At 47.2% G+C, this 24682-nt stretch overlaps 1 protein-coding gene across 13 annotated transcripts in view; it reads left to right on the top strand.

Annotated features, from left to right (window-relative positions):
• Positions 1–24682, top strand: part of PFKFB3 (6-phosphofructo-2-kinase/fructose-2,6-biphosphatase 3) — a 125715-nt gene that overhangs the window by 64403 nt on the left and 36630 nt on the right. For 5 of the 13 annotated variants that reach the window (XM_053255160.1, XM_053255156.1, XM_053255155.1 and 2 more), the window contains exon 1: positions 19363–20086. The exons of 4 other annotated variants lie outside the window; for them this stretch is intronic. In XM_053255160.1, coding sequence (XP_053111135.1) covers positions 20008–20086 — 79 coding nt within the window. In that variant the 5' untranslated portion in view covers positions 19363–20007. Of the gene's footprint in view, positions 1–18031; positions 18105–19360; positions 20087–24682 lie in introns of those variants that run through there. 4 more of the 13 variants (XM_053255147.1, XM_053255149.1, XM_053255146.1 and 1 more) reach the window with 4 other exon arrangements.

The raw sequence follows: 24682 nt of genomic DNA, 5'->3' as shown, positions 1-24682 counted from the left end.
TTGAACCTAATAAGTGTGGTTTTTAATCTGACTTTAAAAGAATTAGTTAATTTTATTACTTTTATTGTATCTGTGTCTATCTTAATGTTGTGAGCCACCCCAAGCAGTAGTGCACTGGAGGGGTGGGGTATAAATATTTTAAATAATAATAATAATAATAATAATAATGTTGTTTTAGTTCAGTCCCAGAGGAACATAGGAATCTGCTTTACAGTGAGTCCATCTTGCTCAGCATCGTTTACAACAACAAAAACAAATATTTATATACCGCTTTTCAACAAAAGTTCTCAAAGCGGCTTACATAGAGAAATAGAAATAAATAAAGAAAGATGGCTCCCTGTCTCCAAAGGGCTCACACAATCTAAAAGGAAATGTAAGGTTGACACCAGCAACAGCCACTGGAGGGATGCTGTGCTGGGGATGGATAAGGCCAGTTGCCCTCCCCCTGCTCAATAAAGAGAATCACCACTCTGCCAGTCTACAGTGACTGGCAGAGGCTCTCTAGGGTTCCAGGCAGGAGTCTCTCCCAACCCTACTGGAGATGCTGCCAAGGATTGAACCTGGGACCTTCTGCATGCAAAACAGATGCTCTACCACTGAGCTATGGAGGAGGGGGAGGAATAATAATAATAATAAATAATAAAAAATAATAATTTGAATAATAAGATGGTTTTTAGGTGTCTGGCAAGATCTTGCACACTAACTCGTAATATAGGTAGGGTTTGAAGCCCACGGGGCACAGAGCAGAGGGAGGGCATAACATACACGTGAAGGCTGAGCCAGCATCTGAACGAGGGTGTAGAAATACGAAGAGGGATTTTGGCTGGAACAATTTGTCCTTTCTACAGCACCTTTGGAGTAGACTGGATTCTTGACTGCTTCTTGTCTTGTTTATCACACAGCAGTGTTGCAACCATCAGGCAGGTTTAGGCAGAGAGAGGGAATAAAAAGAGAAAGTGACTTCACCTGTTCAAGGTCATCTGATCAGGTTGATCTGGACTCCACCTGCAGCTCCTTCTGCCCCTTCCTCTGGAGGGAAAAGCTTGGAACCAGAGTTGTGTCACCAGCTGCCAGCGGCCAGAAGATATTGCCATACATAGAACCACCTATTTCTATTGTGAAGCTGCCATACTGAGTCAGACCCTTGGTCCTTCTAGCCCAGTCTGTCTGCTCTGACTGGCAGCAGCTTTCCAGGTAGAAAAGGGTATTTCCCAGCACCTGAAATCCTTTTTAGTAGAGTTTCCCAACCTTGGGTCCTCAGATGCTGTTGGATGATAACTCCCATCATCCGTTGCAAAGACCATTGTGGCTGGGGGACAAAGGGAGTCATTGCCCAACAATATCTGGGCACCCAAGGTTGGGAGCCCCTGCCTTTTAGGATTAATGCAAGGGGCTCCTGCATGGAAAGTGGAAACTCCGCCATTGGGCTTTGGTCCCTCCCCGAAGCCGCTCTAGGAGACCATCTTGGCCAAAAAGTGGGGTATACATGAATAAACAAAAGCCTTTTAGTGCACTGAAAATATTCACTGGGCAGCAGCTTTTTAAAATATGTATTTATTTATTAAAGGAGTTTGCACCCTGCCTTTTCCATTTCCAGCGTGACTTGTAATTTTGCAAAACAAGTTCTTAGAAATCTGTGGGTTGTGGCAGTAGCGGCTTGTCCTAATGAGCCAGAAGGCATGCCAAATGAGATGCAGCTGCCTCTGATTCCCAGCAGCTCCAGTTGCTCCTCTCTCTCCTTTACTGTTCCGCCGTCATGGCATTAACAAAAGTCAGACTTCCTGCAGGCTGGCCATTCTTCAGGTAGAGTTGCACGGTCCCACACAGCTCTACCCGACGAATGGCCAGCCTGCAGACAGCACGGCCTTCTTTCGCACACAAGCAAGAGTATCTCTTTTCAGATAGTGCCTGCTGTGACAGGGGTTTTCATCATGCAAAAATAAAAAGGCACACTTTTTTTATTCAGCACTTTTGTTTGTACCTGTATGCACATTTATGCAGATAGAGTCAACCAATTAATTTTCTAAAAATCACTTAACTTACTAAGGTTTCCTTATTCAGGTGACAACCCATTGCTTCACCCTGGCACTCCATAATTATGAGAGTTGTTCAAAAAAGTCCATATTCTGACAAACATGTATTCAACCACAGGGTGCAATATTTTTTTCTGCAGAGAGTGTATGTTGTTGCACGTAAGGGCACCAAATATCATATATCACATACACCAAATACATCATGGTATTTTTGCTGCACATGGTAATCTGAGGCAAGTTGGTAGATTTGCAAAAAATGGAAAAACCACAACTCTAGGCAGTGATAAAGTACCTGCCCCTGAAGGGCATTTCCTCACAGGAGGTTCATGCTGATATGCAGCAAAATTGGTGGAGAATGTGTCAGCCTATTCATCTGTCATGAAGTGGCAGAGAGAATTCAGGTGTGGCGGAAAATCATGTGAAGATGGTTCAACACACAAGACAGCCCTCAGTGTCCATCACACAGGAAAACACCAACAGTGTGTGTAATCTCGTGATGCAGGACAGGAGAATGACAGGACAATTGCAGACTCTGTGAGCGTCTCAGTTGGTAGTGTCTATTCTATCTTGACAGACAATTTGAAGGTGAAGAAGGTGAATGCCAGATGGGAGGAGAGCTGGTCTTGTGGTGGCAAGCATAAATTGTCCTCTTTGCTAAGCAGGGCTTGACCTGGTTTGCATTGGAATGGGAGACATGTGTGAGCACTGTCTGATATTCTACTCCGGTTTGGGCCACTCTGTGAAGAGCACCTGCATGCTTGTATGCGGAAGGTTCCAAGTTCCAAGCTATCTCCAAGACAGGGCTGGGAGAGACTCCTGCCTGCAACCTTGAATAAGCCGCTGCCAGTCTGTGTAAATACTGAGCTAGATAGACCAATGGTCTGACTCAGTATATGGCAGCTTCCTATGTTCTTATGGGTGCCACGAATGTTGACAGAGCAACAAAAGGCATGTCGCTTGCAGATGCCATCAGCCAATTTGGACATGTTGCATCAAGATCCAACAAACGTTTGGGCCTAGATCAAGATGATAGATGGAACGTGGGTCCATCACTTTGGTCCTGAGACCAAAATGCAAAGCATGATGTGGAAGCATACCTCATCACCAGTGTTCCCTCTTACAGAGATCCCCAGATGTTGTTGACTACAACTCCTAGAATTCCTAGCTGCAATGGCTTTTGCTTACGGATTATGGGAGTTGTAGTCAACAACATCCGGGGATCCCTGTTAGAGGGAACAATGCTCATCACCGCTGCCCAATAGGTTCTGTGCTGTGGCATCAGCAGGCAAAGTGATGGCTTCCATTCTGAGGGGTGCTGAGGGAGTCCTCATGGTTGACTCTCTGGACCACAGCACCATGATTATTGGCAATTACTATGACAACCTAATCGGTCAGCTTCATGCAGCAGTGAAGCAGAAGAGAAATAAAACAAAGAGGCATTGGAGGTTGTGACAAGGTGTGCTTTTTCTTCAAGGCAATGCATCAAGCCTCACCTCCAACATTGCAATGGCTGCTATTTGTAATGCAGGATTCTAACTACTTGAACACCCTCCCTATTCCCCAGGCCTTGCCCCTAGTGACTTTTATTTATTTCCGTGAATGAAAAAGCACCTTTGTGGGACGGAATTTCCACGTGCTTCTGAGGCCATGTTGATGGGTGGCTGAACAACTTGGAGAAAATAATTTTCCCCCAGAGGGATAGAGGCACTGGAGCACAGGTAAAACAAGTGTATTGCGGTCAAGTGGGGTTCCATTAACAAACCAAAACCAAAACACACAGATCTGAGTTGTTCGTATAGGTCAGAATACGAACTTTTTGAGCACCCCTTGTAAACAAACACCGCTCTTTCTTTAACAAGCAGCAAACATGCAGAAGGATCCAAGGCTAATGAAAGCCTTTGAGAGCTGCCATGTTTTTATGCTGCTGGCTTTTAAGAAATCCCAGTAAAAATGTGCCCCAGAGTTGTTTGTTTCTGAAACTCAAAGCCCCTCCCTGCACCCCGCTCAGTGCTCCCCTGTTAAGATGCTGGTGGCAGCCTCCTTTCAGATTCTGAATGATGCTTTCTAAATCCTTCAGCCCAGCAACGTTCGCCATGGAGATGGCCAAAGGTTGCTTTTCCAAGGCTTGCTTCCAAGTGATTGGCACAAACAGGGAGCCCTTTGTTACTTCTTTGCAACTCAGTTTTCTACTTTTTCAGGGAATCACATTGCTGGGGAAAGAGACCTCAAGGGTCACCCAATCACGACAGGCCGTTTGGCATGGTGACTGTAGTACCGCAGTAGGCCATCATTTGGGAGCGTTTATTAAAGTTTTCTTAAAAGTCTCCTCTTCTAGGTGGGTGTCACTGAGGCCATTCCGCACTCCCTGGAGAAGGGCAGGGGTTACTCTCTCTCCACCCATGGTCTCAGGGTTCAGTTTCAGAAAAAAATGCCCACTTAGCCTGAATTTGTGCCATTCCCTCGGAAGTGTCATCCAAAGCTGTTGGCCTGGCCATTAATATATTCAAGAGCTGTTTGCCAGATGAAGAACTACTGGGAAGGAGAGTTGGTCTGGTGGTAGTGAGCATGAATTGTCCCCTTGGCTAAGCAAGGTCTACCTTGGCTTGCATTTAGATGGGAGACTACATGTGAGTCTTGCTTGCATGTAAAAGGTCCCAGGTTCCCTCCCTGGCATCTCCTACCTGAAACTTTGAAGAGCCACTGCCAGTCTGTGTTGACAACACTTAGCTAGATGGACCAATGGTCTGACTCAGCATAAGGCAGCGTACTCTGTTCCTAACTCGTCCCTTTCCTCCGTCACCACAGAAGCAGTGGGTGGGCTCTTCGCAGAGTACAAGAGTTGGCTGGCAAGTAGCTCTGCAAAAACCACGCAAGATCCCTGCTCAGCATGTGTACAGAGGGAAAGACAGCACTAGGAAAGGGTGTGGAAACTTGCAGGAGCATCTGCATAGTGAGTAAGAGTGCACTGAGAACTTGAGCAAAATCCTTGCAGATCCTGCACTTTATTGCCAACTGGAAGAGCCCACGGCCTGCACATATTGTCACTGTGCAGCTGTGGTGCTGTTCACAAAGAAAGGCAGAAAAACTCCATTAATCAATGTGATGATATCAGCACAGGGAGAGTACAGGTTGACAATAGCTGGGTGACAGCATCATGTGAATCCCTAATAAAATTCCTAATAGAATTCCTGGAGCCAGTTGGTGTAGTGGTTAGAGTGCCGGACTAGGACCGGGGAGACCCGAGTTCAAATCCCCATTCAGCCATGAGACTTGCTGGGTGACTCTGGGCCAGTCACTTCTCTCTCAGCCTAGCCTACTTCACAGGGTTATTGTGAGGAGAAACTTAAGTATGTAGTACCCTGCTCTGGGCTCCTTGGAGGAAGAGCGGGATATAAAATGTAAAAATAAATAAATAATCAAGAGAAAACAAGATGCAGCAATCCTGGACTAAACCCCCTGTCTGGAAGTACCCTCATATTCAGGGCCCAGATTGCATCAAGGGACCCTCTCTTAATGTTTAGCCTACTTTCCTTACACTAAGTAAGCTTATGAGATCACCCGGTATTTTGTGTGTGTGTGTGTGCCATCAACTTCGCAATTCCTTGGCCAATATGAACCAAATCGGGTACAGTTGTAGGGACACAAAGGGACACCTCAATGGTGTATTTTTTGATGACATCTTCCACCCCAATTCAAGATGGCGGACATGGAAGCATTTGAGGCACAAGTGGCCTAACTTGTGAATCGCCTAACTGACTTGAACCAAATTTGGTACAGTTGTAGTGAGTGACACATAGGGACACTACTCAATGGTGTCGTTTTTAATGATGTAATCCACCCCGATTCAAGATGGCAGACGTGTAAACGTTTGAGGCGCAAGTGGGCTGTGGACTGCCTAACCGATTTGAACCAAATTTAGTACAGTTGCAGTGAGTAACACATAGGGGCAGCTCAAGGGTGTAATTTGTAATGATGTCATCCGCCCTGATTCAGGATGGTGGACGTGCGATTGGTTGAGGCACAAGTTGGCTAACTTGTGGACTGCCTAACAGATTTGAACCAAATTTAGTACAGTTGCAGTGAGTAACACCCAGGGACACCTCAATGGCATAGTTTGAGATGATGTAATCCACCCCAATTCAAAATGGCAAATGTATGAATGTTTAAGGCTGAAGTGGGCTAACGTGAAGATGGTAATTATTTAAGATTATAGTGAAAGGAAAGTAGGCAGATTCGTTTTTACCAAAACAATTTGTTAAGGTGATATTTGTACTTCTTTCTCCTTCACTCCCCCTGCTTTTCTTTTCTCTTTCTTTACCGTACACCTCCTTCACTTTTCTTTCTCTGCATGGGGAAAAAAATAAAACAAGAAAATGGCGGTTGTGATGGGCTCACTTTTGTTAATGTTTGGGATGGAACGTTGAGCTGAAATACACGAACATGTTGGACAAAGCTCCCCATCCCAGAAATGCACTTTGCCCCTTCTGTGCCTGCTCTTATGTCTTCTTTCTAGTGCCACCTCTACTGTGGTCAGTTTCATTTTTGCAGCAAAAGCCTGTGTGAGTGGTGGGCCAATATGATCTGCTGAGCAGCCTGCCCTGAACAGTCCTAGGCCTAGATGGACTAGAAACAAGCACCCCCTGATAAGCTGTGCTTCTCTTCCCCGCACAGCCAGCCTAAGTTTTATGCACTGGGCTTTTCTGCTGAGTTATTAGCAATCAACAGCTCAGTTGACTGAAAAGGAGAAAGACCTAGCCAAGCATGGATCTCCTGCAGCACATGTAGTCTGGGTCTCTGTCAGTCAGGCCGAATGTCAGTCACGTGCCTATAATGCACAAAGAAAGCTTTGAAACTTGTTTAGCAGCATTTGGAATCTTAAAAAGGATGGTGTCTGTGCTTCGTGTTAGTAATAGTGGCTCATGCACACAGTGGAATATAAGAAGTTGCCGTATACCGAGTCAGACCCTTGGTCCATCTAGCTCAATATTGTCTTACACAGACTGGCAGTGGCTTCTCCAAGGCTGCAGGCAGCAGTCTCTCTCATCCCTACCCAGGGAGATGCTAGGGAGGGAACTTGGAACCTTCTGCATGCAAGCAGGCAGGTGATCTTCCCAGAGTGGCCCCATCCCCGGAGGGGAAGATCTTACAGTGCTCACACATGTAGTCTCCCATCCAAATTCAAACCAAGGTAGACTCTGCTTAGCAAGGGGGACAATTCATACTTGCTACCACCATTGGTCCATCCAGCTTAGTATTGTTACACTGATGGGCAGTAGCTCTCCAAGGTTTCAGCCAGGAGTTTTCCCAACCCACCTGGAGATGCTGCCAGGGGTTGAACCTGAGACCTTTTACATGCAAAACGGATGCTCTACCACTGAGCTGTGGCCCATTCCCTTAAACCAAGGGTTCTCAAACTTGGGTGCGCAGATATGTTTGGGTCCCCAGATATGGACTGCAACTCCCACAAGCCCCAGTTACAATGGCTGAAGGCTTGGATGATGGGAGTTGTACTTCAACAACATCTGGGGACCCAAGTTTGAGAACCCCTACCAAAACTATTCGCATTGTTTATGTAATGTCTAATTTAGCCCACAGGCATTTTCCTCCATTGTCTGGCTATGCTTTTAGGACAGACTTGGTTATAGAAACATAGGAAGCTGACTTATGCAGAGTCAGACTATTGGTCCATCTTGCTCAGATTTGTCTACACAGACTGGCAGTGGCTCTCCAGGGTTTCAGACAGGAATCTTTCTCAGCCCTACCCGGAGATGCTGCCAGGGATTGAACCTGGGGCCTTCTGCATGCAAACCAAGGGGGCTTGGGCTCCATCCCCATCCCAGTACAACACCAGCCAGGGGGAAGGGGAAAAAAGCACTTGCTCCCCCACTGAGGCCTCATTGTCTTTTCAGGGAAATGTGTGATGGTGTCTAATGGGAGTATTAGAACTTCTTCTCTGGGCCACCATTTGCACTCTCTTCGGCTCCTTGTCCTCTGAAGCTCAGACTTCTGCTTCTGGCTGATGGCACAAAGTGAAACTGCTTCTCTGGCAGCCTTTACCTCAAGTGACACGAGAAGAAGCTCTGAGTCATACTCAGATGGCTACCCCAGTAGGGGGACTTCCCCAGGAGGAAGTGAACAAACCAAACAGCTGATCATCCCTCTGCTGGGAAAACTGTGGAGAAAAAGTTAGATGTGACCTGGCAGGACCAAGCCAAGATCTGGCTGCTTCTCTGTAAAGTGGGGCACGTGTGGGCAGTTTATGGCACTGTATATGGGTGGGTGGCCGCCTGGTTGGTTGGGGAGATCCAAGCCTTCCCCTGCCTGTCCTTGCTCACCCAGCATCTATCTATCTTCTCTCTATATAAAACACTAAGATGGTCTGTGGCAAATGGTGCGTGGCAAGCTCCGCCCACACAATGCTTTACCAATCGGAGGTAACAGAGCAGGAACACCGTGTTGATTGGGCAGTGGGAATTCCATATGCAGATAGGAAAGAGGAGCCTGTGATGGTTAAGGTCAGTTGGAAGGCAGCTGTTACTGGTGGGAAGATTATAGAGGAGAGAAGAATCTATATATGTATTGTATTATAGAGAGCAAACGGCAGGGAGGGGGCAAGTGAGCAAGCAGGGAGTGAGCAAGCGGTGGGGAGGGGGTGAGTGAGTGGGTGAGTGGCGGGGAGGGAGCGAGATGAGCAACAAAGTCCTAGCGCACAGATGCTCTGTGCGGGTTCAGCTGGGGTTTTTTAATGTTTGCTTTCCCCTCAGTAGGGTTTATTTCTGACTTTGGAACCCTCCAGTGTGAGTTGTGGTGGCTTAAAGAGCAGTGCATAGGGAGGGAGTTGGGGGGGGAGGAGGGGGGGTGTTCAGCTCTCCCCGGCTGCATTTTAAATGGCCTTCATCCTGCTGCTTTGTAGGGTCTCTTGGCAGCTGACCCAACTTTGTATTTAGGTCTGCCACTACTGTGTCACTCCAGGGGTTCTCAAACTTGGCTCCCCAGATGTTGCTGGACTACAACTGCCTTCAAATCAAATCTTTATTATTGTTATTGGCTAGTATACATATGGTTTAAAAAACCCACAAAAAACCTACAATAGATACAGCAGCCTGGAAAGTTTAACAATTTTCCAAACGACATCATTTTTAGGGAGGAACTACAATTGCATGGTGTGATCTAGAGGCTAAAATACAAAATTTAGCTACATTATAAGAAATATTGCTTTCTTTACCCTCTAAAAGAAACCAAATATACATTTCATCAGATCGACCTAGAAGATTCTTTAGCTTGGGTGAAATAAGTTTATGCTGCAAATCATAATAAAAAACACAATAAAGAAGAATGTGGCCAACTGTTCTGATTTCTCTTGATCCACAAGGGCAATAAATGTTGCAGAACAGGGACTACAACTCCCATCATCCCCAGTGGCCTTGGCCGTTGACCTCTGATTTACACTGTCATCCTGCCCGTCCTCCATTCATGGTCTCTCGCCTGTACCCAGGCCAGGCCAGGCAGCTGCTGCAGTTTGTGCTATCTAGAGATGGGACCGGACAGCAGGAACATGTCCCAGTCGTCCCCAGAGGGGAGGGTAGCCGGTCTCCCGCTGCAGGGCTCCTCCGAGTTGGTGGGGGCCTGCAGGAGGGTTGACAAGCTCTGGCTGACTGCTCAGCATCTCTTGGGTCCAGGAGGTTTTGTTGGGGGGCGGGGGTCTTGGCTGGGGTGTGCTCCTCTGAGATGGTCTGCACTCAGTTGCAGTCCAGGTGGCTCCAGACACCTCCCCACCTTTTATCCTTACAACAACCCTGTGAAGTAGGTTAGGCTGAGAGCGACCGACACACCAGCACCAGTGAGCTTTCTGGCCAAGAGGGGTTGTGAAATCAGGCCTCTCTGTTCAATATCCAACACCTAACCACTATGCTACGTTGGCTCTTTAGTACGAACCTATGTGAGGCAGGGTACAGATGAGAAAGATAAGAGACTATATTATTCCTCTATTAAAAGAACGACACTGGCTGCCGATATGTTTCCGGGCAAAATGCAAGGTGCTGGTTACCACATATAAAGCCCCAATCAGCTTAGGCCCAAGTGTAATTAGGAGAGCGGCTTCACTATGAGCCCCATCACCCATTGAGATCATCCAGACAGGTCTGTCTGCAGCTTGTCTGGTGGTTGCACAGGGACGGGCCTTCTCTCTTGCTGCCCTGAGACTTTGACATGCTCTCCCTGCTGAAATAAGAGCCTCCCCATTTCTGTCAGCTTTAAAAAAGTCTTTAAAGACGCATTTATTCGCCCACGCTTTTTAACTAGACTTGTGGTCTTAAATTGTTTTAATGCTTTAATTATTTGTTTTATGTTGTTGTGCAGACATATAACATAAAACAGATGTGTATGTCTAGAGACGTAAGTTTGAGGCAGTGTACATAGTGAATAATTTTTTAAAAAACACAAAACCATTGCTGTACTGTACATGCATTCAACATAATGTGTGCATAACCCTATGTGAGGCAGAGATCTGTACATGCGTACAGTGCACACAAATTGTACATGCATTGAACATAACGTGAGTAGAGGGCTTGTATGTTTGCAACAGCCATTGTGAGGTGAGCTTAGTCTGGGAGATGGTAACTGTCCCAAGGTTACTGAATGAGTTTCATGTCCATGCAGTGACTTGAATGCAGTTTTCCCCAGTCCCAGTTCAACACTCTGTTCCTTACACCACCAGTAAGTGTGGGTTTTGGGGAGAAATGTGAAAGGTGGGGAGGACGAAAGAAGAGTGTTAGAGTCATATAGGTCAGGAGTTCTCACTCTTGGGTCACCAAACATTGCAACTCCCATAAGAACATAAGAACAGCCCTGCTGGATCGGACCCAAGGCCCATCTAGTCCAGCATCCTGTTTCACACAGTGGCCCACCAGATGCCGCTGGAAGCCACAGGCAGGAGTTGAGGGCATGCCCTCTCTCCTGCTGTTGCTCCCTTGCAACTGGTATTCAGAGGCATCCGCACAATGACCTGGGGATGGTGGGAGTTGTAGCCCAACCACATCTGGGGACCCAAGTTTGACAACCTGTGACAGGTGTTCTGAGAAAAGGGTTGCAGGCGTCAGGAGAGCTGGTCTTGTAGTGAGCATGAATTGTCCCCTTCGCTCAGCGGGGTCCACCTTGATTTGCATTTGGATGGGTGACTACATCCAAAGTTGTTATCTCTGACAGCTTTTAAAAAGTCTTTAAAGACGCATCTGTTCACCCAGGCTTTTAATTAATATTGTTTTAATGGCTTTAATGCGCTTTTAAAATATTGTTTTAAAAATTTTAAATGGTTGTAAGGTTTTAAACGTTTTGTTTTAACTAACGTTTTACTTTCTGTTTTTATTTTGTTGTAAACCGCCCAGAGACGTAAGTTTTGGGTGGTATAAAAATATGTAAATAAATAAATAAATACATGTGAGTGCTGAAGGATATTCCCTTTAGGGGATAGGGTCATAGCTCAGTGGAAGAGAGCCTGTATGCAGAAGCTCCCAAGTTCCATCCTTGGCAGCATCTCCAGGTATTGTTGTGAGAGACTCCCGCCTGCAACCTTGGAGAAGCCGCTGCCAGTTAGAGTAGACAGCGCTGAACTAGATGGACCAGTGGATTGACTCCGTATAAGGCAGCTTCCTATGGGCAACGTTCTTTCAGAGAGGCAGGAGTCCTCAGGCTGTTTATAAGCAAGATATCCCCCCCCCAAATTGATTTGTTTTCTGGAGGCTGGGGCAGGTTTATGGATGCAGAGCTCATGCCCCTCAAAGGAGAGGCCATGTCAAATGGGAAAGAGTCATTTGTGGTTATCTGACCATCCCTTAAACAAAAGCTAAGCCCTGGCCACCTTTATCTAGTGCATTTCTGGGTGTGTGTGTGTGTGTGGAATTAATGATTAGAATTAATGACAACTAATGGGCACAATAGGTCATTATGGCAGGCTTTAAGCAACTGTTAATCCTACAGGAAATTATCTCTGCTGCCAAGGGTGATATTAATAGTTTGCTTGCTTTTCCCCTCTGTTACTTCTCAGTCTTATTTTGCACAGGGGCAGGGTGGTGGTGGTGGGGGGAAGCATTCGCTCCCCTCACACTTTGGAGCACCTTACTCTCTGGCTGCCATTTGTTTGGTGGGTCACAGGTGTGTGTGTGTCTGTGTCTGTGTCTGTGTCTGTGTCTGTAGCTCAGTTCTGTGACCTGTTGGGTCTGGTTTGCACAGGCAGCAGAATTAAGGTGGTAAAGTCCTGAGAGATTGTGGAGTGGTCTGCACTGATTCAGTTCATAGTTTGCAAGTGGGTGCGGTGCGGTTGGGGGTTCCAATTTTTGCTGCCCCCTGTGAATATACTCTACAAATATATATGTATTTGTTTAGCATATGCATATACTGCCAGATATATGTATCTCTAGGAAATATCCATATTATGAAAGAAACTTGCCCTTTAGGGAGGGGAAAAAGGGGGATGGTTAGCTTAATCCCTCCTGTGCTAATCTTCTATTTGCAAATTTATTTATTTATTAAAAGTAAAGGGTCATTGATAAATGTTCTGCCCATGCATCTGGAAGTGTTACAGTCCACTGCACCATCCCAGCACTCCACCACCATTCTGCATGTAGAACAAGGGATTCCAAGCTTGGATCCCCAGATGCTGTTGGACTACAACTCCCATCATCCCCTGACCCAGCTTTGGCATAGTGAGGCCACAGACAATGAGTGTGAATTACTCAGTGTTGAAAGCAAGTCACACCAGCCTTTCTGAAGATCTTTCCTTCCCCGGGGGATAAGGGCTGGTCTCTACATCAGGGGTTCTGTCAATGGCATTGTGACTGAGCCTCATGGGAGATGTAATCCTACAACATCTGGGGGTGTTGAGAACCCCTGACCAGGTCTTATTCCCCAGGAAGGAAAGAGATTTAGGACTCTTGGGGTGACCTGCCTTGATCACCCATTAATTAGCTCTCATTCTTTGTGGCCTCTCCGTGCCAAAGCTAAGGAAGGGCTTTTTGAATAACAGGATGATGATGATTAATTCAATTTCTATACCGCGCTTCCAAAAATGGCTCAGGGCGGATTACACAGAAAATTAACAAATAAATAAGATGGCTCCCTGTCCCCAAAGGGCTCCCAATCTAAAAAGAAACACAAGATAGACACTAGCAACAGTCACTGGAGGTCCTGTGCTTGGGGTGGATAGGGCCAGTTACTCTCCCCCTCCTAAATAAAGAGAATCACCACATTAAAAAGGTGCCTCTTTTCTCAGTTAGCAGAGGAAGATGATCAAGAGAGCCCTTTAGATCAAGGGCTCCCAACCTGTGGTACTCCAGATGTTGCTGAACTGAACGACAACTCCCATCATTCCCAGCCACAATAAATTGCAGCTGGTGAGGATGGGAGCTGTAGTTCAGCAACATCTGGAGTACCACAGGTTGGGAACCTCTTCAGGGCAGCTGCCCCACTCCCTGAGTGTGTGCTGCTGTCCTTACTTCTGAAGTTTTGTTTTATTTGTGAACCTCCCTTCTGGCCATGCTAGGAGCATCTCCCCAATGGCTGTTGCTGCTGGCATCTCCCTAGACCAGGGATTCTCAGCCTTGGCTCCCCAAATGTTATTGGACTTCAACTCCCATAATCCCTAGCCCCAGTGGCCTTTGGTTGGGGATTATGGGAGTTGAAATCCAATAACATCTGGAACCCAACTTGGAGAATCCCTGCCCTAGATCAGTGGTTCCCAACCTCCAGAAGTTGCGGAACTACAAGTCCCAGCATCCCCAGCTACAGTTTATTATGGCTGGGGATGCTGGGAGTAGTAGTTCCACAACATCTGGAGGATGGGAACCACTGGCCTAGACTGTGAGCTCTTCCAGGATGGGACCGCCATTTCCTCAACTTTTGCTATGTAAACCACATTGAGAGCCTCTTTTGTTGTTGTTGTTGTTAAATGATATATACTTACAAAAATACAGCATCATTCATGCATAACATTGACTCCTGCTAACGAAGCCAAGAAGCACCTTTAAAAGTGGTGGCTGTCTTGTCTTCTGCTTAGCACAGCAACTGTCCTTATTCAGCCCAGCATAACATCTCACCTCCGCCCCCCATGGCTATAGCGGAGGTTCCTCTTGAGTTTCTTTTAAAGGTGACCCCCTTTGAGACAGGGAACCAACTGCTCATTCCTTTTGCTATGTAAACCACTCCAACAGCTTTTTTGTTGGTTGAAAGAGTCGTGTATAAATATTTTAATGATAATAAAGCGATGATGATATTCTGAACTCCATTGCAGATAATAGATTTCTGGACCTAGACCTCTTGCCAAGGTATGCCCACCACCAGAGCCTGCCAGCAAATCTCCGAGTGGAGACAGAACTAGAGAAGGGCACCTCTGAGCATGAGAGAGACGCGTGCCTGCTGGGTGGCCTTACCAAGAAAGGAGGGACAAAAGGAGTGACTCTGCACCGTTCTGCTGGATGCCCAGCAACTGCATCAAGCTGTGATTGACAGGCGGGCAGGGCTGGGCTTCCCCAGCAGAGTCATGTAGGACGTGAGGAACGTGCCAGAGCCATAGAGGGCGGCAGCCAGCACTTTTGCTTTCTCTTGGGCTGGCTGCTTCTTTCCAAAGGCAGCAGGGATGGATTTCTGTGGATGTCTCTTGGAGTAATCTCAGAAGTCAAAAGACCAACGGATGAAATCTAGAGGGCTGTAGAATATTCAGTGTAACTAGAACATACATGAAAATGGAATGGTTGAAAAGCAAGGAATAGAAAATTTCTTCAACATTTTAATCACCGAGATCTACCTTTTCTTTTCTTTTCTTTTCTCTTTTAAAAATGTTGTTTTATGGTTAGTTCTGATATTCTTTCTTTCCCTTTCCTTCCTTCCTTTCCTTTGGTTGAAACTTTATTTTATGATTAGTTTTGATGTTTTCGTTTTCTGTCCTTTTCAAAAGTTTCTTTTATGATTAGTTTTGGTGTTATATGTTTTACAATTTACTGCACACTGCTTTGGGCATTCACATGGACAGAACAGCATATTCATAAGGACATAAGAACAGCCCTGCTGGATCAGGCCCAAGGCCTATCTAGTCCATCCTGTTTCACACAGTGGTCCATCCTCCATCAGATGCCTCCAGGAAGCCCACAGGCAGGGGGAGAGTGCATGCCCTTTCCCCTGCTCTTGCTCCCCTGCTACTGGTATTTAGAAGCATCTGAGGCTGGAGGTGGCCTATAGTCCTCTATGAATTGGCCTAAGCCCCTTTATAAGCCAAAATTCATTTAAAATCAATTAAAAAATAAGATACATGTATAAAAATGTATAGAAATGCATGCATTCTACAAAGAAGCATGCATCTGGGGGAAATGTGAAAACTTCAGCAGCAGTCAGCGGCTTCAAAACATTCAAATATTCTTATTATTTATGTAGTGCCATCCATGTGTATAGCATTTGACGTAGCAACAAGCAGGATAGGTACCTGCCCCGATTCCAATCTAAAAGCCAAATTTATTATTTTGTAATGTTATTTGTTGAGTGTTTGTATAACCAGGATGTGCGCATATAAGAGAGTACTATTTAGCAAATGCATATACTGATGAAAAAAGTACATTTAATTTGTTTATAATTGACTGTTTGCTGCTTTTATTGGGATACCCTTAAAATCTACTGCTTGAGGAAGGATATATATATATATATATATATATATATATATATATATATATATATATATTCATTCCTGTCCCTCAAAGTGGAAGTCCCCTCCCAAGAACACTTAAAAAGTTAAAAACAAGAGTCAAGTATCAGTTTTGAACAATTAGAGAAAGCAAGTTAAGAACACGATTAGAGAGGAGCAAATTAGACTAAATGTGGAACTTCATATTTGGAACTCCTGACTTTGCGTTTTTGCCTCAAAGCAGCTGTGGGGCAATTTGGATCCATGTGGGGAATGGAACGCTTTAAACACCAAGAGGCCAAATGGACCCCCTGAACCATTTAGAGCTCTATAGGGCACAAAGAGCATCTGAACTCACAAGAATGTAAGAATGTCAATTCATGCATTCTCGGAAATGCCCTCCTCCAGTTTATCTTGTCTAAAAGATCCACAACTTCCGATTACTGAAGGTCAGCAGGGCAACAGTGCTGGTATTGGCTCTCATCCAGAGATACCATTTATACATTCTCACAAGGGATAGTGTACTTGCTGTAATTACCCCCCCCCATCTTTCTTGGAAGTTTTTCTAGATATAGCTATTATGTTTTCAGACATCACTTTGAAAATTATTTCATTGTTCATTCTGAGAGCAATTTTTTAAAATACGAAACGAATACCATGTTCTTTTAATGTATTTTTGCACCAGAAGGCAAAATAAAAGAAAAGCACCTCCCCCCACCATGACCCCCGACATCTTATACTTTTTGTTTACCTTTCCTGGACCTTCCTACCTCTATGGAACGTGACAGCAGATTTTGAGTTAACCGTGTTTTTAAAAAGGATTCCTCTTCTTTCCTTAAAGCTGACCCTAAATGAATTCCTCGGAAGCAACTCTCCCTGAGGCCAGTGGGATTTATTTCCTAGGGTGCAGGGCTGGAACAGTATGTCAGATGCCACAAAACCATAGCAGCCTCATGTCTTTCTTCTGCTTCCTCCCAGTAAGTTTAGCGAGACAGATAATAGTGTCACAACATGCGTTTTGTTATATATCCCTCGATCAGAGGTCTCAAACTGCAGATGTTGGCCTACAACTCCCATCATCCCTGGTTACTAGCCATTGTGACAGCGTGGTGTAGTGGCTAGAGTGTTGGACTAGGATCGGGGAGACCCAAGTTCAAATCCCCATTCAGCCATGATACTATCTGGGTGACTCTGGGCCAGTCACTTCTCTCTCAGCCTAACCTACTTCACAGGGTTGTTGTGAGGAGAAACTCAAGTATGTAGTACACCGCTCTGGGCTCCTTGGAGGAAGAGTGGGATAGAAAATGTAAAATAAATAAATAAATAAATATGATGGGAGTCCAGCAACAATTCGTGGTTTGCAGCTGGAAACCCCTGCCCTGGAAGTTACAAGGGAGAGGGGAAGAAGGAAAGGGACTCTTGCTTTCAGTGGCAGCCCTGTGGCTACTGTAATGTCCTGTTATATTGTGTCTGTATAATTCAAGGAGTATTTAAAAACTCTCATTCTTTATAATGGGTTCTCACCAGTGTTCCCTCTAACACGGATTCCCAGATGTTGTTCACTACAACTCCCATAATCCCCAAGCAAAAGCCACGACAGCTGGGAATTCTGGGAGCTGTAGTCAACAACATCTGGGAATCCCTGTTAGAGGGAACACTGGTTCTCATGCAACATAATGCATACGGGTACCCCTCTCCCAAATATCAGCCATGTATTGGCCTATTTCATGTATATACAAAGCGCTGCTTGTTGTTTGATGATATACTAACATTCTTGCCATCTTTAGTATAAACTAGGAAAATAAAACTTGGCATATTTATAAGTGGCTAGTAATTGGAAACAACCGTTCTCCCCTCCCTCTTTTCAGAACAATGTGTTTTGCTCTCCAACAGATTTTCACCAAACCTTACCAGGAAGGGGTGTTGAACGAGTTTCAGAGATTATTGCTACAAATCTGTGCACATGTTGGCCCACATAATAATGATGATGATGATAAATAACAAACTGCTACTACTTTTATTTGTTGGCCACCCTATAACAAATTAAATAACATTATTAATTGAATTAATCATTAATTTTAATTGACAATTAAAACAATGTGCAAAAACATTTTTAAAAAACCTTTAAAAAAACGTTAAAAGAAACATGTCGCAAAATGTTACACTGTTGTTTCCAATTGGCCTGCGCTGCTACAGGCGTCTTATCGCATTGCTGGTGGCCTGGTAAAACTTGCCCTGGAAACAGTAGAAGTGGTGCTCACAGAGTGCTGGTGCATTTACACAAGACCTCTGGCTCTTCCTTAGACAGCCGTGGCAGCCAGCACAGGCCAATTGGAAATGACAGCGCAACATGGCACAACATGCAGGTCATCAAGCAAGCCCTAAAGTGCAGTGGGGCTTTCTTCCAGGTATTTAAATACGTGCAAGATTGCAGAATAATAACTGGTGAGGATGTTCTAGATTTCCTAAATACAGAAGTTATGACCCACAAAATGCGAGTAAATGATTTGAACTGATTTCCACAAAGCTCCCAATAGATTCACTCCTGTTAATATTAATCTGCAAGATTTTCAATTTTCTAAACACTGCAGGTGCTTTACCCTCAATAATCTGAAATATCCTTCACAGAAGAAAAGCTGCTCAAAAGGAGGAACTCAAGAATGCTTGTATTTTAAATATGCATGCACAAAGTGTGAATGCTTTCAGAAATGGATACTAAAGTTATGGGACCCAGTCCAGAGGAAGTTCAGCACTTTTAAAGTCTAATTAAGTTCAGTGGGACAGTTAAGATGTGTTGCAATGGATCATTGGGCTGAACATCTTTCCAGACAAATTCAGTGGACCACAAAAGTGCTTACTTTGTGTCTGATTTGCATCCATGATGGATGGATTGATAGATCCAGGGTTTTTAAAAAGGACAATTCAGAATTGCACTATGGTATGTGAGTGTAATATGCACAGCTGTGCATTTCCCTTCTCTGTGCACAGATCATTTTGCCTAGACTCTAGAGTCACATTGCATGCCATGTAGAAGCCCACATAGAGAGGGAGAAAGTCCTCAGAACCAGGAATTTGGCAGCACTATTTTGTTTATATTTATTGGTAAAGACTCTGTGTGGAATAGTGGAGTCTATGGGAAGTGTTTTAGGCAGGGGGAGAGTAAATAGGTACACATGATCAGGGACTGGTTTCTCAAGGTTCTTGAAATACTCAATGCCTTTGCATGATTCGAATTTTTGAACTATACAAATGTTCTTTTGGAATTGCACATTTTGTGTCTTGCATGTTTTTAAAAATCTAGATAGATATCACAGAGTAGATTGAAGGGCTAAAAGCCCCACTAACTGGGCAAAGAGGTACCTTTTAACGTGGTGATTCTCTTTATTTAGCAGGGGGAGAGTAACTGGCCCTATCCATCCCCAGCACAGCATCCCTCCAGTGGCTGTTGTTGGTGTCTCCCTTGTGTTTCTTTTTTAGATGGTGAGCCCTTTGCGGACAGGGAGCCATCTTATCAATCAGTCGATCGATTCTCTAAGGAAACCACTTTGGAAACTTTTGTTGAAAAGCAGTATATAAATACCAGTAGTAGTAAAATGATCATTCTAATTAATACTATCTTATCAATAGCTATTCGAGACCAAAACAATAAGGCTCCTTTTTCCTTTCCCCCACCTGGAAGGGCTATTCCTTTGTGTTGGAAAAGATGCCTCTAGCATAGACACGGCTTCAGTTCAGGCAGCGGACAGATGGGGGCGGCAGTGGGATAGTGTGAGAAGAAGAAGCTTCCCCTCCCTTCCTCCTTCAGGACCTGAGCGAGAGTGAAAGAATTCCCCCCGCCCCTTGGCGGGGGGGGGGAGAGGAGGCGGGCCGTGACGCAGCCGTTGCCGGCCGGTCTATAGAAATAGCGGCGCCGGGCAGAAGAGGCTCACACACACTTCTAGCGAGTGAGTCGTTCCCATTTGGGTGTCTGTAGCGCGTCCTCGAGAAGGGCACCCGAGGCAGCGAAGGTGCAGCCAGCCAGCCCTCCCTCCCTCCCCTCTTGCCAATTGATTCCCCCGGGATTGAAGCGGACTGTCCTGCCTCCCCCCCTCCGCAAGGGAAACGCAATTAAAAGCCGGACTCCTCCGTGTGTCGTGTGCGCATCGATTAGAGGCCCGAAGAGACTTGGGGAGTTCCTAGAGTTCTGCAAGGGAGCCAGCTCTCTGCCCCAGCCCGGCTTCTGTTCCTTTTGGGGGGCATCTCCGGCCTCGCCTCCGGCTGCATCCTCAACCCAAAGTGGATCCGGGGCGTATCCAGAGCTTTGCTTCGAAAATGCCCATGGAGTTGACCCAAAGCCGGATCCAAAAGATTTGGCTCCCACCGGACAATCACCCGGCGCTGCCCCATAGATGTGAGTAAAGGGGTCGCTTTGGAGGGGGCGGGCAGTGGCGGCTCACAGAATATGCGGGCGCTGCTGGATTCGCAGCCGTTGGGGTGGGTCTGGGCACGGATTTGGGAGAGACGCAGCAGCCCCGTCTTTACTGGGGGTGGAATTAAGCGAGAGGGGAGCCGAGTTTGAAGGGGCGTGAGATGCTGCGGGGACGGGGACTGGGAGCATAGGCGACTGGATTAGAGCGCCTAGCCTTGCGGGGAGGGGGAGTGACAATGGATTGGGGTTTGAATTTTTTGTTTCGTGTTGTTTTTTTTAAATAACTCAAAATCATGGAGCGCCTTCGCACGTTGCGATGGGGATGCAGGCTAAGCCCAAAGCGCGAATGCATGGTTTGCGGCCGGTGGAGAGGCATCCTAGGTTGCAGCCCCGGGGTGTGCGCGCGTGGCTCTGAATACAGGCTTGGCGGCTTTGGAAAGCCGGAGGGGCGCGTGGGTGGGCACCGCGCGGAGCATCACCGCCGGCTGCAATTCAAGCGCCGTGCCGGGCTGGTTTTCCTGCCGCGGCGGAGCGCGCAGCGCTGCCAGGGCTGCGCCTGCCTCCTTCCTCGGCTTTTTGTTCCTTGGCTTCGTTCTCGGTGCGTTTAAACGCGGGGCAGCCCGGTGGGCGTGCGAGCGAGGGCAGCGAAGCGCCTTTCCGGGATGGCGAGGGCCAGAGGCCGCCTCCCGCGTGCGCGTCTCGCTGCTGCTGCTGGGCGCTGGTTGGGCTGGGAGCGGACGAGTCTCGCCTTCCCTCCCGCCTCGCTCGCTCGCTCGGATGAGGCCATCGGCGCGGCCGGCTGAGCCAGGGCCATGTGGGTGACCTGATGTGCTCCCTGTCTCACTCCGGCTCTGTCCTGACTTGTGCCACGCCTCCTTCCGCCTCGCCTCCGCCCGCTTGGGGATGCGGCTGCGGCTGCCTGCCTGCCTGGGCGAGCGACGCGCGGCGACGCAGGCGTCCCATGGCCGGCGGCGGGGGAGAGGGGGCTCCCGCAGATGGAGCTGCCCCTCCCGGGTCCCTCTGCGGCCCAGGAGGAACCCGCCGCTTTCTGCTGGTCCCCGCAGCTCGGGCTTGGCCTGACCGCGCCCCTCCAGGCTCTCTCGTCGGGAGAAGGCGTCACACCACCGGCCCTGCCTCTCGGAGCGTCTCATGGGCCGCCCGAGGCTGATGCTCGGGCGTGCCGCCTGCATCTTCTGCCGCCGGGGGACTCGCCGCAGCCGGGCCCCTGCAAAACCTTGCCTTTTCCAGACGCACTTGGGGTGGCGCGTGCAGCGCCGCTCCACGTGTGCGGGGTGGGAGGCAAAATCAGGCGGCGGCGGCGGCATGCAGGGGAGGAGAGAGGAGGGGTAGCCTGTGCCGCATTGCACCGCCTCCTCCCTCCCTTCTGTTCTCCCCCTTCGCCATAGCGCCGGTGGGCGAGCACATGTAGAGCGTGAGGGAGGAGGAGGGCCGGATTCACTCCGCATCTGTGGTGAGAAGAGGCTCTGGCCGCGGGGCTGCCGCCGCCAGTCAGAGCCGCGGATACTGAGCTCGCCGGACCATCACCTGATTCTGCGACGAGCCTGCTTCTCAACCTTGGGTCCTCAGACGTTGAACTACAATTCCCATCACCCACTGTGGCTCTAGATCAGTGTTTCTCAAACTTTTTGGAGTCAAGGACCGCTAAATTCTTTGTGCAGAGTTTCAAGGACCGCTACATTCTTCATGTGCAGTTTCCTGGACCAGCAGTTAGTAAAGGGGTTTCAAGTCTGTCTATCTATCTATCTGTCTATCTATCAGACTTCTATACTGCCCCAAACTTGCATCTCTGGGCAGTTTAGAATGAAAATAATATAAGCATTAAAATAATTAAATTTGGAATCTTTTGCAAACATGGAATATTAGGGGTTCTTAACCTTGGGTCCCTCAGTTAAACTCCCATAACCCCCAACAACAATGGCATTTGTCCATTATGGCTGGGGATTATGGGAGTAGAAGTCCAGCAACGTCTGGGTACCCAAGGTTGAGAACCCCTGAATCTAAAAGCCTGGGTGAACAAATTTGTCTCCAGTATGTCTGGAGTGGAGGTGCTTGTGATTACTCAATGGAGAGGGGATGTTGGGCCATTAGAAAAATTCAAAAGCTACATGGGGCCAATGAAAACAACATACAAGCAAGCCCCACTGATGTAAGAGGGAAACAGCGTTCCCTCTCAAGGCGCCTCGACCACAACAGGCGGCTGGGTTTCAATCAACCAACCTTTGGCTGCAAACAATGAGCATGCAAGAACCAGCAGCCCTTCAAGTGGCGCCCACTGCCATACTTTTTCCTCCATGCCCCCGCATCACATACAGTTTGAAGCTGTAAAGATAGGGAATAAGATAGCTGTAGGAAGATCTCAGCAGCCCATGGAGGCAAGGCACAAGAAGGTGATACTCTTCCTCTTCCGTGCCATGTGCAAAATTGAGGAAGTGAGTACCTTGATTGCAGTTGGGGGGGGGGGTTGACTCCCAGTCAGGGACCGGCACTCAACCCTTCGGGGACCGGCAGTGGTCCAGGGACCGGTGGTTGAGAAACACTGCTCTAGATGGTGGGAGTTGTCGCCTGACACATGGGTTCCCAAGCCTGAGTAGTGCCCCTGCTGCAGAGGGCAACTTTACTGGCCATTTAATGCCTCAAAGACTTTAAGCCAGTGGGAAAGCTCCTCCACCTGCTGGCAAAAGCACCAGGGTCAGGGCAACAGACACACCCACCCTTCTCTTCAGGGGTGATGGGGGAGTAGGGGAGTCAGCCGGGAGAGACAAAACTGAAACGTCCAGAGATGGGTCTTAGATGTGCACCTGGCACAGTGGAGACAGACACATCCAACCTCTAGTATACTGATATTTGTAGCCTGCTCCATCCCTGGCTCCAGGTGGTGACCTGTGGCTTGGAACAAGCAGATAGGGTAAAAACCTGCTCCCCTCTTGCTGGCTAAATATCAGGACCACAAGAGCCTGTCCAGATGAAAATGTTTTAAAGCTAAGAGGGTGGTATGACCCAGTAAAAACCCAGGTGGAAATCCTTGCCTAGCTATGAAGAGTTCCTGCTTGTGGTGGGCAAGTCATAGCCCCAAAATGTCCTAACCACAAAACTAGGGTCAGACCCTGACACATTTAAAGTAACTTTGAAATGAATACTTTCAAGCATGTACAGAGTTCTGTGCACATGCACACACACCCTTGACAGCTGGGCTGTATTCCAGGAGAGCTGAGTCCTGGAATCTTGTACCTTAGAAATGAAACATTGTGTAGCTTTCCTTACAAGACTGTTGTGAGGATTAATGAGAGAATTCTAAAACACTCTAAAAACCACAGAGAGAGAGAGAGAGAGAGAGAGAGAGAGAGAGAGAGAGAGAGAGAATAGGTGCGTCTTTACACTGTTCCTCCTCTCCTGTATACAGCTGACCATAAGAACAGAAGCCCTCTGGGGACAGGGATCCATTTTATTTATCTTATTTATTAGTTGTTTCTCTGTGTAAACCGCCCGGAGCCATTTTTGGAAGGGCGGTATAGAAATAGAATAAATAAATGAAATGAACATAAGAACAGCCCTGCTGGATCAGGCCCAAGAAGGCCCATCTAGTCCGGCATCCTGTTTCGCACAGTGGCCCACCAGATGCCACTGGAAGCCACAGGCAGGAGTTGAGGGCATGCCCTCTCTCCTGCTGTTCCTCCCGGCTCACTCTGAAGTTGTGGAGGTAGCCAAAGGCCTTCTGATCTCACCCCTCTTCAAAAGACAGATCTGAGCATCCCCTTGCATGCGCACTGATCTGCTAATACAATCCTCCCCATAGTGTGGGTACTACAAACAATGAACGAACATACCACAGACAGAGGCTTGCGAAGCAGCAGATGGTGCCAGGTGGCTTAGAGGAACGAGCCCAGACTTTCCCCAACAAATACAAACTCCAAAGCTGCTAAATTTGGAGAGCCAGTGTGGAGCAGTGGTTAGAGTGCTGGACTAGGACTGGGGAGACCCGAGTTCAAATCCCCATTCAGCCATGAAACTAGCTGGGTGACTCTGGGCCAGTCACTTCTCTCTCAGCCTAACCTACTTCACAGGGTTGTTGTGAAAGAGAACCTCAAGTATGTAGTATGGGCTCCTTGGAGGAAGAGCGGGATATAAATGTAAAATAATAATAATAATTAATAAATAACTTTCTGCCTGTGCAGGTGGCATGAGTGAAATCTTCCACCAACCAATTGGGCTGGAGAGGGGAGGCAGCTCTGTGCCATCGCATGCCCTGTCCCTAATTCTGACAGTATTTCCTTGATGCCTTAGATAATATTGCAAAGCCATCCTGATTCAGTGAAGTCTTTAAAGGGTTTCTGCTCAAAATCTTGCTCTGGGAGCTCATCGCACATAGGGCAGTGCATATCTGGGCAAGCTTTCCCTCCAATCCTTCCGTGCTTTAATTACATACACGTTGACTTTAAAAGGAGCCACCAAGGAACTGCGTTGAAGTAATCTTGAAAAGCCTCTCCATTCCCTCCTTCCTTCCTTCATTCATCTCCTTCCCATCCCTGGATCTCGTGACTGGCTTTTCAGCATTGCCTG

The sequence above is a fragment of the Hemicordylus capensis genome, chromosome 5 (assembly GCF_027244095.1).
Source record: "Hemicordylus capensis ecotype Gifberg chromosome 5, rHemCap1.1.pri, whole genome shotgun sequence".
NCBI lineage: Eukaryota > Metazoa > Chordata > Lepidosauria > Squamata > Cordylidae > Hemicordylus > Hemicordylus capensis.
Note: the sequence above shows the minus strand (reverse complement) of the source record. Positions and strands in the feature narration are given on the sequence as shown.